At 42.6% G+C, this 15,857-nt stretch overlaps 2 protein-coding genes across 2 annotated transcripts; one reads left to right on the top strand and one right to left on the bottom strand.

Moving 5' to 3' along the window:
• Window positions 1-2,782: 2,782 nt before the first annotated feature.
• morn4 (MORN repeat containing 4) lies at window positions 2,783-10,024 on the top strand. The gene is made up of 5 exons (XM_030442949.1): window positions 2,783-2,907; window positions 3,911-3,984; window positions 6,600-6,714; window positions 6,799-6,908; window positions 7,003-10,024. The coding sequence occupies exons 2-5, from the start codon at window positions 3,918-3,920 to the stop codon at window positions 7,149-7,151; spliced, it is 441 nt and encodes a 146-aa protein (XP_030298809.1). The 5' UTR covers window positions 2,783-2,907; window positions 3,911-3,917; the 3' UTR covers window positions 7,152-10,024.
• A 1,104-nt stretch (window positions 10,025-11,128) lies between these two features.
• ankrd2 (ankyrin repeat domain 2 (stretch responsive muscle)) lies at window positions 11,129-15,504 on the bottom strand. Its single transcript, XM_030442473.1, has 8 exons — window positions 15,288-15,504; window positions 13,627-13,773; window positions 13,152-13,259; window positions 12,977-13,075; window positions 12,730-12,828; window positions 12,503-12,601; window positions 12,323-12,421; window positions 11,129-11,441 (listed from the first exon to the last, which is right to left on the bottom strand). Exons 1-8 carry the CDS (start codon window positions 15,354-15,356, stop codon window positions 11,319-11,321), a joined length of 843 nt encoding a protein of 280 aa, XP_030298333.1. The 5' UTR covers window positions 15,357-15,504; the 3' UTR covers window positions 11,129-11,318.
• Between the last annotated feature and the right edge of the window lie 353 nt (window positions 15,505-15,857).

Below are 15,857 nucleotides of genomic sequence, written 5' to 3'. Positions count from 1 at the left end.
AAATTGATATATAAAAAAAGATAAGCAAGCTGTTGCTGTTAGGACATAAATCTAATCAACAAACGAATGGGCCCTTTTAAAAGAATAATAATGCAGGCTCCATTAGGCTGCCTTTTGCATTTGCATTTGTATGAAATCAAATGTGACAGAGGTATTTTTCAATTAAAAAACAGTCATTAACTGTATAGCATGGACTGGATGTCCCAAAAAGCTCTAGGATTTGGCCAATAGTATGAGGTAGTGTGATTAATTGGCTAAAATAAACAGAAATGGTCAGATCTCAAGCCGGAGCCTGTATTTATAAAATAAAAAGCCAGACTGATATGAAGCCTTTGGGGCAGATACTGATATAAGGGATTACAAACTTCCAATGTGATCAATCTGACGATATACATACATTTTCTGCAGTGATGCCTAAAGTGCGGTTATCAAACACTTGTGACAAAAATATGTAATGAAGGCAGGACATTTTATAGTTTTAATAAACTTCAGCTTAAACAGTAAACTTCCCCAAAAATGTATTTGATTCTAAATCAACCCAAACATATTTTTCTGCCTTTTGTTCTTTGAAACCTTAACATCTTCTTGTCGGCCAATATCGACAACACGTACACCGATACCTTTATATCTCTGATAGGCCAATAATATTTGCCAACCAATGTATCGGTCGGGCTCTATTTATCACCAATGCTTTCGGCATGGCTCTAGAAGTGGCAGTGTTGGTCCAGATTGAAATATCCCATGAGCTACTTGATGAATTGCCATTCAATTTTGTATAGACATTCATGGTCCCCAGACGATGAAGCCTTCTGTGATCCTCAGACATCTCCTCCGCCATAAGTGGGTTGACAGGTTTTGCTTTTAGTGAGATATCTTCATACTTCCTTGATGGATTTCCATTCATGTTTGCACAAACTATTGAATGGATAGCTATAACTTTTGGAACACACATTCATGGCCCCCATAGGATGGACTGTTATCACTTTAATTCCTGACCTTTCATCTAGCACCACCCAATCTGGTCAAATTTTGTCCGGTCCAAAACTCTGGTTTATGACTTAATACCTAAATGATGACATTTCCATCAGCCTTATCTGTACTTTGTGTTTTGTACTTATATAAGCAGAGGTGAGCACATACAAGCTGATAAACTAAGATGGTGAACATGGTAAACCATACAACAATATTGTGAATGACTGGAAGGGACAGTGGGAAGGACAAGCCTCCAGTCACCAGAGGGTGTGGACTGGAGTCATTGAAACTTGCACTTGAGTCAACTTGAGTGACTGTATTGATGATTGCACCTTGACTTGACAGAAAAAAATGACTTGACGCTTGACTCGGACTTAGACTCACAAGTTAAAGCCTTGTGACTTTACTTGAGACATGGTGACTCAAAAGGCTTTTCTGGGTTCAATTTATGGTCTGTTTAGTCTTTTAGTTGTTTATTTTAACAACACTAGCCAGTATTGTACTGTCAGTATTTCACATTTCAAAAGTGATGGAGACGGATTGTTTTGTTTCATAAGAAATTGAGAAATAAATCAGCTCTAATGAAGTTATTAGGTTTTTTTTTTTGTTTACAATTAAGTCACTGTGTATCAATAATACAAATTAAATTCAGTGTCATTCTTCATTTGGTTTCACATTAGTGAGGATCTGATCTTGACTCACCACACTGACATCATCCCGAAAAACACCAAAACATCGTCTCTTCTTCCTTTGCAGGCTGTGGAGACTCAACATTGACTCAAGGATACTCATCAACTTCTACAGGTGCACAATAGAGAGCATCCTGACGGTCTGCATCAAAGCCTGGTGTAGCAGTTGCACCATCCTCAACCATGAGAACTGCTCAGCACCTAAACAGCACAAAGCTGCCATACTTGGAGGAACTTTGCTCCAAGCAGTGTTGAAAGAAGGCCAAGAGGATCATCAAACACCCAAAACAAACTGTTCTGCCTGCTGCCGTCTGGCAGACGGTACCACACCACCAGGCTCAGAGACAGCTTCATCCCACAGGCCATAAGGCTTCTGAACTCTTGAGCTCTCAAGCTCATTACTGCACTGTTACTGCATCGTGTGGACACACCTGTATACCTCATTATTTAATGCTTATTATGTTTATACCTGCACATCACAGTATACACATATATTTTATTATTTTACCACTGTACAAGCTATGAAACCATCAGTATATATTATATATTTACACCAACTATACCCTGTCCATAGCTGTCTCTAAATAATCTTTAATATTTTACATATTACTGTCTGTGATTGAGGAATGCATTTTATGAATATTTCCTCCACTGTCTCCAAGCTGTAGCACCCAAGGCCAATCAGAGAAAGTTTTCAATGGGAGCCAACAGCAGCGATGCAATGAAACAGCGCGGCGGTCAGGCTGCAATGATGCTGTTGTGATGCTGCCTTCATGCGCTGTGGGAATTATTACAATCCTGAGATGAGGCGAGATTGAACGTCGGCGTGAAGACAAGAGGAAACGTCAACGCGGCTGGCAATAACGAATTATTTTCTTTAGGGTTTCCTACGCTGAGACTTTCTTTACACAAACAATGTGACGCTTTAACTTCACTGCAGGCCGGTAGAAGACCTTTCACAATTAAGGCTGCGTGGTGATTCTGTAACTCAGCAGCTACTCATAAGTCGTAAAATAAAACAACGGCCACTAAAACGCATTTTGCTGCATATTTTCTTATTTTTTTCAGCCAACCTGCCGCACCTGGATGTCTAGTAAGGCTGGAGTCCTCGGATGTACGAGCCGACGAGGAGCGCGTAAACGCAGCATACGTTTACACCGTTGCAGCCGGTGTTTTCATAATTTCACGCCCCTCCGTTCTTGTACGGAGGCTTCCATGCTCCTGAGACGACACACGTAGCGTACAGGTAAATGGTAGCGCTAATAGGTGCTTTAGATTCTTCGCTTATTAGCGTTTTCTGCAGGTTGCAGTCGATTTACACCGGCATGTCATTAAAAGCGACAGCCAATTGAGCAACATCTGTGTAAAGGCTGCGCGGATCGAAACACATTGACAGCCCTGAACTGGGTATTTACAACAACGGGCTGCCTCTGTCTCTTTCTGTTAGTGCGAGCCGCGGGTTATTTATTATTCAATGGCGACCGCATGGGTAAAACTACACCTGACTGCCATTCTGTACAACACTGTTTGCCATTTGTCTTAAAGCTGGAGAGGCTCTGAGCAGGGTTTTTTTTTTTTTTTCCTCAAATGGTTCACATATGCGGTAAACATGCGGTCAGTCATGCCACAGTCACGCGTGTTGCTTTGCAGAAGGCGTTTTTTTTTTTTTTAAACTGGGCTCACACCTACATGACACACACACGCGCGCACACACACACAGGGCACCAGACACACTGCTCCTGCTGCCAGTTACAGGACAGCATCCAACCCACACTTGGAAGTTCAACTACAGGGACTAAACAAAGGTTTCTGCCCACAACAAAGAATCTGAGGACAAAACAACGCTTCAGATATTTAATCATGAAAAATAATCTATAGGTGTTCACGGTGTTGAGCACTATGATTAAAGACAGTCGGTGCTGGTCACATGAGGCTGTATCATTCTGAGCCCTAATGCAGGATTTTTCCCTGTCTTGCCTCATTGAACTAAATCAACGTAAATGCCAAATTACACTCGGCTTCATTTGTGAGTTGTAAAACAATAAGGAGCTTGAGATTGCCGCTCACATCCCACTGTACACGAGCACGAGATCGACGACTGTCAGAATATGTCCTAAGAGACAGTTTCAATTTATGTTTCAGGGACAGAGGGACTAATGATAATAATAATCCCATTAGGGAAAACTGCCTCCCTCCAATGGTGAAGTCAAGATTTGTCGTCAACGTGTGTGTTTGTGTGTTGAGAACAGGGGTGACATGACTCTGACCAGAGGATCGTTCACCTACGCCAGCGGGGAAGAGTACCACGGCGAGTGGAAAGAAGGCAAGACACAGCCACACGTCACACTCCTCAGATTTAAACAAACTCCACTTAAACTACAGAGGTGGAGCTAACTTTCACCTGCACCTTTTGTATTGCACATCTCCTCCTCACAACGTTCCTCCAAAGCATCACTGTGTTAAACATCAGCCGAGTGAAAAAAGGAGAGGCGAGACCCCGACAGACTGGGACAATGCATTTGGTGTTACATAAAGTTTAGATTTATCGTGTAAGATGTTAGATTAACCCTTCCATATGGGGCGTCCACTTGGATTTGACAGATATTTGGAGGCCATTTTGTAATCATTTAAGTTGAAGTACCATGACCCAATTCTCACATGGCAGATCCCTAAAGCCCTGTCCACAATTCCATCTGATTATAATGTTTGTGTCTTTTTGTCATTTTGAGATAATGCACCATAAATCCTAAATGGCATAGATAATATGGAATGCACCAAGTACTTCTGGAATAACTGTTAAACATTCTCAGAAAGGCAAACAGGTAAAGAAATATATATATTTGTTTTTCGACTCAATATGTTGTTAGAAATACTTGTATCCTGGATTTACTAACATTTTTTATTGTACATATTTTTTCTGTGACTGAAATTTCAGCTTTCCACTCCAGTGGTTGTCAGGGGCCAAGGGGCATACTCTGCCTATCTAGAGTCTGCATTATTTTGTATTTTTTACCCATTAAACATAAATAGCTAACAGTCTTCAGAGCATGTCAGAATATAGGCCTATTTTATCCAACTATAGTAATAGGCAGAGCATGCTCTTTCGTGCGGAGCTCTCACTGGAATGGACAGGTGTATTTTCGGTCACAGAAAGAAAGAAAAATAATATTAAAATCTGATTCTCACATCTCTCATTTAGCTGAAAAATATTGTTTCTTTTTTTCGCCTGAAAGGATTTAACAGCAATTCCAGAATCACTTTTTTATACCGCATTTACGTAACTCCTTCAAAATAACGTATACTCGGGCATTTCATTTATTTTATTGTAAAAAACCTTTTTACTGTTTAGTGATTTAATAATATACCCGCATGTAAGATTTCATTATTCTGGTGTAAGGGTAACCAAATGTAAAAAGTGAACACATAACTTGTGTTTGCACAAAATATTATTAATGGCCGTACATTTTGGCAAGCGCTCCGAGGACATCTTTTTAACTCTGCAAAAGTTTTTCCACACCTATCTGAACATATATTAAAATTGGACTCTTCAGTTTCAGCAGTTAAACATCATCTCATTCACACAAACTGGCAAATTGTGCTCATATTTAACGAAGCTCTTACTGAGAATGACATGCAAATGGAAAGGAGGAGTGCTCTTGATTTGCCTCTGAGGTGCATCTTGTGACATTAGTTAAGCTAACAGCACTCTGGGCCTCATCATGTGCTTGATGCTCATTAAATCAAACAATTGTCTTTGGTTTGAGCCTCCGGGCTACAAATAACACAGTACTGTTATATCAGGCGTTTGTTGTAACATACTGAATGTTTGCGAGCTAATGAGCAGCTAGCAGGAACAAACGCCCTGTGGCAGTAAATATTAGGTTTTTCTATTCATAGACGTTTGCATCCAGAAAAGTAGAACCTTTCAAGTGAAGGGGAAAGAGCTTGTCAAAATGTTTACCTGTGCAAAAGATTAGGGGTTACGTATGCTTGTACCGCTTCACACTCACACAGACACACACACACACAGTGATGCTGGTGACATGCAAGCTCAAGCTGTTTAATAAAATCCCAATTAGCCAGAATTGGCAACCCATGACGAGCAGAGCCAGATTTACCAGCTCTGGCTTCGTCAAATCTTCTGGATTAGGCTCTGGACCTGTTTGGGAAATCTCAAGGAGTCCTCTGTCAGCTGCTGTTAAGAAACCAAATCACTCGCAAACACTAGGAAGAAGACTACCCTAGAGTCATTCTGGGCTGTTTTTATGCTGCTTTTAGGTCTAGCGCCGGTGTATTCCTTTCTCCATTCAAAGGTAACTTGGTCCACTTCGCAAGCGTGGCAATCGCGGGTGTAAGCCCATTGCAGCAGTTTCCAAAAACTTGTAGGTGTGTGCCCTCTGACATGATTATAAGCTTCAGTGGTGGATCATAAGCTACTAGGAGGGGAGTGCCAAGTACATTCCTTGACTGTTTTCGCAGTCTGGATCCTAAAGCAGAAATCCCTGCTAAAAAATCTGCTGGATTAGAGCTCTGTAATTCCCACCCTGCAGGAGGCAGATGGGACTCCTAATTCAGTAGTAAACCTTTAGCTGACAGAGTGGGGGGAGGTGGATACTTGAATCAGAGCACGTACTAACTCGTGCGACATATGTAGTGGCTATACAGCGGCAAGTGAATGTAAGACCCTGAGCCGTAATGCAAGTTCAAATGTCACGCTCGGTTGGTCATCTGTCGGAGTATGTTACACACCATTACAAGAGAGTAATCCATAAGAGGCTAAGTGGTTAGATGAGGCATGATAACACCCATATAGATAAAATGTGCATCAGCAAGTGGCATCAAGATCCGCCGTCAAGGTTGTTCGCCTCGACTGGATTTCTTGTGTTTCCATCATCTGTTTGAAGCCGTTACTCACCCCGACGGTGTGCAACTTTCCAGGTCGGAGGCACGGCGTCGGCCAGCTCAAGTTTCAGGATGGCACCTGCTACGCCGGCCAGTTTGAGAATGGACTCTTCCACGGCTCTGGAGTGCTGTTCTTCACGGATGGATCCAGGTGTGTGAGCAAGGGTGAGTCAAAAAAGAAGGGTGGTCCTCAGTCGCGAGATAAAAGTGACACCTTGTCTTTCCGCCGTTTCAGGTATGAAGGGGAATTTGCGCACGGAAAGTTTCAAGGCACGGGCGTCTTCAGTCGATATGACGGCATGAGGTTTGAAGGAGAGTTCAAAGATGGACGTGTCGAGGGATATGGTGAGTCTGTCACACCGCTGGACCAATTTGTCCTTTGGGATGTCGATATCGTCTGTGTGCAGTTGGTCATGGCGTCCCATGTCTGTGCCTCCAGGGTTATTGACGTTCCCAGATGGAGCTCACGGTGTCCCACGAAACGAGGGCTTTTTCCAAAACCACAAGCTGCAGAAGCGAGAGAAGTGTCCGGGAGTGGTGCAGCGCGCACAGGCTTCGGCCTCCGGCGCTCGCAGTCTGGCCCTTTGACCGTCGCGGACCCCGGAGGAGACACGGTGAGGGTTCCAGGACCTTCCAGGAGGACCTCAGGGATGTGTACTCGTATACTCCCCTCCAGCTCTTCTCTCTTTTTCACCATCAGTCTTTTTCTTTTTTTTCTTTTTTTTCAATGCATCTTCTTTGAATAGCCTTCACAATGGCATGGGATGCACATGCAATTTGACCAAACAATGGCTCTCTGTATGACTGACTTGAAATGCACAACACCAAGAGGCACACCTTTAACTTTCACGAGTCATGCAAACACCAAATGCTGCTGTTTTTTTCCCCCCTCTTGACCTGATTCTTGTACTCATAAACAGTGTCTTAGTGTTTTTCTCTAGAATAGTTAGCTCTTCTTACTAGTGTTGTCGCACATGTGGTACTTTAAAGAGGTTTTTTTCCCTCCCTCAATAGGAGGAGGTGTAAAGTAAGACTGTATGCCGAAACTTTAGCCACTAATGAGATAAATTCACCTTTAAAAAAAAAATGCTGCAATCCATTACAACAGAATGAAACCTAAAGGTACCACGTGGAGTTTCTGACCACTGGTGACGCTATGGAGCAGTTGAGGTACAAGGATGCATGTGGGCAACACATTCTTGCATCTGGTTTCACACAATTTTGCAGATGAACAGTTTGTGCTGGGAACGTACAGAGACATAGCGACGCTCCCACGAAGCCGGTGAGGAGGAAGCACGCAAGCTCGAAAACGTGGATCCAAAGAATGCACGACGTAAAACGATCAAAAAGAAATTGGCTTTGGGAAATGTGTCCAAACGCGATTGTCAGGCCTCAAAGATGCACAAAGTGAATGTAAACAAGTTCTGTTGGTTTGTTAAAAAAAAAAAAAAAAAAAAAAAAACTCCGCAGGGCACCTTTAATTTTCTTGTCATCTCAATTATCAGTGCTGCTGCAAAACCTCATCTTTCAAGGAATGCATTTTGTCACTGGTGTTTCTCCTTTAAGAGGATCAGTATTCACGTTTGCCTTAAAGACATTTGGGCGCAAGAGTGCAGTTCAAGGGTGTCCATCAGAAAAATTAGATCATGCACAGCGCCCTCTCCGCCCCTTCCCCTCTGCATCACTCGCCCTAAGGTGTCTGTCATCCCAATGATCGAAATGAATTTGAGGCCTGTTTGAAGATCGCCTCGACTCCGGGAGACACGTTAAGCTGACGCTGAGTTCCAGCTTCCATCACTCACAAGTCCAGCAGCTCTCCCCTCCCTGATAAAACCTCCTCCTCTCAGTGAAAATCACGGGAGAGGAGATTTAAACTCAGCTGGATAATTCTCTCATGCTTTTCCCCTCTGTATAGCCTGATAGACCTGGGTGACTGGACATCTGAAAATATAATAATTAAATGCATCAAATTAGGGATGTAGAATCTTAACCGAGGCAGCTGAATGAAAGAGTTTATAAATCGGATATATTTAACAGTGTGTTGTTCTAATGTATGTGTTTTTTCTGTGAGGTGTATTCATCATTGTCATAGATCGTGTGTGTTCTGACCCTTCAAATGAATTAAGGGATCACTTTTTGATCAGTCGGGTCGAAAAAATGGTGTTACTGAGCTATTTGAGACGGTGGGTATTTTGAGGCGTGAATAGCCAATCACAGCTTGTCTGTGATTACAGGTCAATACAGTGTACTTGAACAATAAATAGGCCTTACGGAGCATTTGTAGACGTGGCTTGTCTAGGGTTGCCTACATAGAACCTCAACCAAAGACAATCAGATGTTATCATAGGCAAGGAAGCTTGGAACCGCCAACGGGTGTTCTTTCGTACGAACATTAAAGGGGCATTATGTAGTTTTGGAGAAGAAATTCAAGCTCAAAATTGTAGTATTTCAGTGAGGTATTGGTGCAATTATTTTTTCCATTACTGAATGAACAAGCTGTTCTCAGAGGAAATTAAGGTGCCCGAAAAACAGTTTGAAGCTAGAAAGGTGGCAGGGTCCGCCATATATAAACAAAAGTAAAACAGAATGAAATTGTCCTTTACAGTGAGTGCGTTTATTCGGTCCATTCAGTCATGAAAACAAAGAGAGGTGGTTTATTAGCTTGTTTAGGGATACATTTTCTTTTTTTTTTTTAAAACAGTCGAAGATCTTTCTCTTCTGATTAAAATGTCTTCCCCAAAACTACGTAGTGCCCCTTTAAAGACAAACCAGTGAGGACCGATCCACCTGGGGCTTTAGTGTGTGAGAAAAACAGAAGGACTGAAGATTAAACAGGGAATTTCTATCAGACTCTGTTGTAAATATGCCTGAAGTCTCTAGCCTGAAACGCTGCAGTTACTGATCTTCATTGTTGCTGTATTCTATGAGGGAAAAGAAAATCAATACGTAATATTGTGAGCCCATATTGTGCTTGCTTTGAATACCCCCTTTGGAACGGCGTGTGTGCAATCGAAGATAACATTAGAGACAGAGCAGTGCATGCATCAATGTCACTCTCTACAAGCACGGCGTGATACTTTATGTTGGCTTTATGTGCAAGCTGTGTAACAACCTGTATTTCAGATCACGCAACGGCGTTTTTTTTCCCGCTTTCTCCCGCATCGGACACAACGCATGCTCGAGCCTTCTTTGCCTACACGAGTGGATATGAACTCACTGGAATCTCACATCCATTTTCCAGCTGGAAACAAATGGTGCTTTTAAAAAAGCGTGCCTGTCCAGACTTTCACCTGCCTGGAGAATATCATTGCCATGGTTACCTTTTTTTTCCAGTAACAATATAATGTTGCTTTGAGTGCTCTTAAAGAAATCATCTGCACAGTGTCCTCTCATTCACATGGCATAGGTGTCACACAGGCGGTAAATGGTTGATGTGTTTATTAAAGCTTTGAAAAAACAGACCCGTGTCTTTCATTGGGTATCACTTGGACACTTACGTGAGGAGGCAGTTCATTTTTAAGATGATTAAGCAGCAATCTGTGGTGCTAACAGAGGCTGAAATGTGCAGCTGTAGGAAGAAGTTTAAATGCTTAACTGAAAAACAGGTTCCTCTGGTTTTTGGCTGCCGCACAGCACGGAGCCGCCACTCCTCCCATCCCCCTTCTCATTCTACACCACTCCAGCCCTCACCAGCAGCAGCAGCAGCACGCTGCTCGTAGTTCACATGGAATTGAAAACGACAGAACTAAAGCTTTAAAAAATGTATGAGCCCAACAGATTTAAGAGGGTAGCCTGTTTTTCTACTGTATTACATTGAAAGTTAAGCTGTAATATCACTGGCCAGCCCGATAAACTAAATGGCAGCGTTCGCAGTGTGTGTAACCTTGTATTGTACATGTTGTGTCTCTGACAGTCACACTTCCTCGCTTGGAACAGGAAATATTGCACGTGGCTGATAGTCTATCTGATGAATTTCACATTCACATTATGGAAAATGAACGGCAGCAGCACAATATCTGCTGGACACAATGTGCTCCGAAGTGAATAGCTGCATGTATGATGAATAACTGTTCATAAACGCTACATTGTGAGCAGTGGGGGAGCTGTCGGTGTTCCCAGTGTGAATGGCCGACCGCCCTCGGGAACATTTGAGCCACTGATGATAGAAGGAAAGTATGTCCACTGAGCTCCCCTTGAATCCCTGACTTTAGCGGGGGGGCATACCAGCCATCTCTGCTATCGTCAGCTGACGTCGCACACACACACACACAAACTGCTACTGTGTGCTCTGGCCTCGTCTGTCGCCTCGATAAAACAAGGACCCCTTGATGTGCGTTCAGCTTCTGCACAGCACTTTCTATTAATATTATTCAACTTCCAAAGGCATCGCAAATCAGATGTGAAACATCCACGAGAGCGCTCCCGAGATCGTAAAGCTCTCTGGAAGCGAATATCAAAAGCTAAAGCTCGCATAAAGGTCTGTTTCCTCCTCCATATGTTTTTGTCTTGAGATAAGCAGATCACTTTGAATCCGTCACACACAGGCTGACATTTTCTGGGGTCAGAGTTCAGACTAATCTCAGAGGTTTAACAGCCTAACCCTGGAAGGCAGATTTTATTGGTGAGCACATTTAAAGCATGTACTCAAATACGATGTACACAGACCCACAGTGGAGTTGCAGAATGTGTTTTGAACCTGAGACAGATTGTCATAGAAACTGACTTCACGGAGAAGATAATATATGAGCTCCTGCATTATTCACTCCTCTCCCGCGAGGTGTTCTCAGGCGGCACCTCCCTCAGCTTCTCCAGCCTCTGCAGGGTGTCCATGATGTCAAGCTGCCATTGTTTCACCTGCTGCACCGCCGTCACTCCCTCCTGTAACACAATTCATGCTGTCAGTTTGTTAGCATGGGGTCATTTTGTATTTATGGCAGAGTTGAGTTTTGAGCCGCAGCATGTTAGCTCAGCAAGTTTCCTTTAAAGGAATAGCTCCACAAATGGGCTCGTTTGCCCTGTTGTCGAGAGTTATATTCGGAGATCAATACCATGTCTGGATGTTCAATGTGAGGCCACAGCTAGTAGGTGTTAATTACATTTATGGACAGTTTTTGGAATTAATTTTGGCTGGAAAGAAGGAGAGAGGGGGGGTTAAGAATATGATATGCAACAAAGGTCCCTGGCCAGTATTAATCCACCCGGGGCGCTGCGGGTTAGCTTATTTTAGAATAAAGACTTGTATGAAGTCAGCTTCACTCTGTGACAAGCATAACAAAATCCACCCACTTGCACCTCGAAACCCTGTAAATGTATTCCATAAAACACCCCAACTCTGGACACTTGTCATATTACAACCAGTTAGCTGAGCTAGCAGACTGCAGGATGTAACTAATGCATGGCAAAGAAGTGGTCGAGCGCATATCTGAACCAAGAGTTCGATTTAAAGATAAATACCACTGTCATAGCTTTATATTTAAAGCAGCATAATGTAGAAGTTGGCTCTCTGTGCGACTTGGCACCTCCTTCCTTTTCTGAGTCCAACACCACTGTCGTAAATGAAATTTTCAGGTCTGTAACAATATGTTAGAAGTAATATATTGGAAATTAATGTAACTACAAACATATCCCATTACGCTGTAACAATGCTATGTCTATTTTAAGCTGTCTATTTTAAGGTTTAAAAAAAAAGTTACATAATGGTGCTTTAAAGTAATCTTTGAGCCAAAACACTGCCTGCGCAACAGGTTGCAAAGACTCACGTGATTTTTTATTTTTGTGTCGGCCCCCGCGACCATGAGCAGCTTCACTATCTTGTATCTGTTGAGACGCACTGCATCGTGCAGGGCTGTGTCCCCTTCCTGAGAGCACAGAAAAAGGATTGAATCGATGGCAAAAATAAATTATGGAGGTGAATCACTGGCTGTTGGGCCGCTGCCTACCCTGTCCCTGGAGTTGATTTTGGCACCACAGGACAGGAGGTACTCCACAATGGCTGTGCGGCCTGTTCTTGTGGCCACATGCAGGGGAGTGCTGTACAACTGCAGTGTGGTAGGCATTTGAATGCAAATCCACATACAAAACACAAAAAAGGACCGACTGTGCATCAGTATAAGATCTACTGTGTGTTCACAGATGCACATGTGAGTTCAAATTCAGGCGCATTCACCTTGTCTCTAACATTCAGGTCAGCCCCGTGGCTCTTCAGGGCTTTGACGACATCCAGGCTTCCTCCTCTGCAGGCCCAGTGTACGGCTCTGGAGCCCAGCTGAAACACAGTAGGAGGGCCTTATCCTATTTATACTGCTGACTTGGGGCCACGAGTTGCTGGAGCTTTAGTGTGTGACGATAATCTCACCCAATCTCATCATCATCATCCTCACAAACAAGCAGCGTGCCCGCACGTCTTACTGTACCTGATCCTTAAAGTTGATATCGGCTCCTTTCTCTAAAAGCATCTGGACCACTGCGGTGTGTCCTCGCAGAGAGGCGCGTTGCAGCGCCGTCCTCTTCAGCTGGAAAGTTCAGATGTGTTGTAAGCAGAAAATCTCGGTAATGCATCTGTGTTACCCCCGTACAAGGAGAGTATACCTCATCGTGGAGATTAGGGTTCCCACCATCAGCCAGATACTTCTCTATCACATTCACTTTGCCTTGACTGGCTGCATTCATCAGTTCTCTCGCGTCTTCAGGACGCGTCTGTCCAACACAGAAGCACACACACACACACAAAGATTCAATTTGTGTTTTCCTGTAGTGTACATGTGCATAGTTAGGTGATGTGACTAAAATACAACACCCAAGACAGCCACAGTTTGTTCACCCTGCTGCCGTCTTGCAAAAGAAACAGAAGTATCCACTGCTGTGCCACCAGCCTCCTGAACTCATCCTCCACGCTCCAAAATAAAACTGAGTTTCATTTGCATGACTTATTATTACTGAGGAGTGTATCCATAGTGTAGAACAGTATATAGGGTCTACAAACGTCCTGTCATTATATGAAACCCTGTGGTAAAATAATGAAATAAATGAATCTCGCATAAAGACTCTGAGAACTGCAGCTCACCACGGGGATTTCAACGCTCATCCTGGGTGATCGCGTTGTCTTGAAATTCTTTTTCCTTTTGCACAGCTCTGTGATATTCTCTCCACCGCTCACATCCAAAACCTCACAGTGCAGGTCCGTGGAGACCCTCCTCGCTCTCTCCTCCGCCTGGAAAACAGCAGAAACAGTAATAGTGTCAAAAAAAGGCGATCAAAAACCGAAGACGGGAGAGAAGTGTTATCGGCTTGTAAAGCAGATGTGCCCAGTGGGCCGAGGGGTGTTGAGAGCTGGGAACGGTGGTGTTAATGTCAAAATAAATTCACAGCATAGTGCAAGCTATAAAACTATAAACTGCCTCTCATGCGTTGTTAATACGCTATTACATTATATATCAATGACATAATAAATCAATGTCTTTGTGTGCATGTGACCCGCCTCTATCTGGTTTATTTGATTAGTTTCATATAAAGGGAAATAACATTGTTATTTATTCTTTTGATGATAAGTTGGATGGTTGGATCCTTTTTTTGTCTATTGTGCATAAAAATCCCTTTAATTGTCAGAAACATATACAGTATATATATATATATATATATATATATATATATATATATATATATATATATATATATATATATACATATATATATGTATTTCTTGTTTTGACATTTAAAGAACCCCACAGAATAACTTGAATTATTAGATTGAAAGGAATTAAGTCAATGTCAGCAATTATTATCCGTAATAGCTATCATGTTGACAGTTAATTATCTTTGTTTGGTGCATACGAATTGAATAGAAAAATATCAGCAGTCATCAAACTCAATACAATAAACAGAAACAATAGAGACAGTATAAACAAGCCTATTCTTAAGTAATGACTGTACAGGCTCAGGCAGAAGCAGATGCTTAAATATGCTGGGATTGGCATTCAGATTCTTATTAAATGAAGAACAGAATATGAAGAAAAAGGAAGCAAACAATAACTAAGGTCTGCTACAGCCGTGTCTTCTTTTAAAAGCAGGCAAAAACATGTTCTTGGGGCTAAAACGTACATGATTGGCTGACAGGTGGCACTTTGTTGAAGATTTGTTTAAGATCTTCCAGCCTTTTATGTCTTTCTTTTACATGATTTTGCCACAAATGGCGTTTACTCCACTTTTTATTTTGAATCTTAAGCACATTTAGTCCGCACCTGCCGTATGAAACGTAATATATATCTCATTCATTAAGAAAAACACAGACTGGGAAATGACTTTGATTTAGTACTGCACATCATTTATGTTCTATTATGATAGTAAAACATTCCAACTGCAGGCGATATCATGAATAATGTTGCTTGATTAACAGGGGTGGGTATATGTGTTTTTTCTTTTCAGCGCGTCCGCTAATGAATGACACTTTCTCTCTTGGTGTTTGGAGCTTATCTTCAACGCAGACATGATCGGTGCTGCTATTATAGTTCATCAATGCACACGTCTTACACATAAAAATACCTGCTCAAGTATAGCTTTTGGATTTTCAAATCGGGACATCGATGTAACAGTAGCGTTGAGTATTTATACGCAGTCTGCTTTGCTGAGAACCATCTCAGTCCGATTATAATTCCAGGAGCCAAACTTGATGTAAGACACAGTGATGTAAATGGACGATCATCACAAATGTTACTTTTCCTCACCTACCTGAGCTTTCTTTTCTATTCCTGGCTTATGGTCCATCACACTGGCAGCCCACTGCACCACCTCCTCCATCTCAGAAAAATGAACAAAGGTACAAAAAGTCAAAGAGTCAAAGAACAGCTGAAGCTATTCAACATGCACCAGTGATCTATCTGATAAAAGTTAAGGGGCAGATAACTCCGCAGACTGTGAGTCTCTTTATACGGAAGTGCTGTTCGCCTTCGCTTCCTTGCTGGAATGCCGGGTTCATGGTGGGACATTGCATGACCCCAACAAACAGGTGTGTGTGTGTGTGTGTGTGTGTGTGTGTGTGTGTGTATGTATGTGTGTGTGTGTGCACTTCAGTGTCCTTGCCAAGACCTCTCTCGTTCCCTCTACCTCTCCTCCTCTCCGCCATGCAAATACAAACACACACACAAACACACACACACACACATGCCGACACATTGGTATACAAATGCTGTGGGCACATTCGTTCCACCAGCTCCTGGCTGTGCTCACTGCAGCCGTTTGCTGCAGCAGAGAGTACGACTCTTTCACAGAAGGACAGCCCTCATAAACACACTGTTTTGG

The sequence above is a fragment of the Sparus aurata genome, chromosome 15 (genome assembly GCF_900880675.1).
Source record: "Sparus aurata chromosome 15, fSpaAur1.1, whole genome shotgun sequence".
NCBI lineage: Eukaryota > Metazoa > Chordata > Actinopteri > Spariformes > Sparidae > Sparus > Sparus aurata.
Note: the sequence above shows the minus strand (reverse complement) of the source record. Positions and strands in the feature narration are given on the sequence as shown.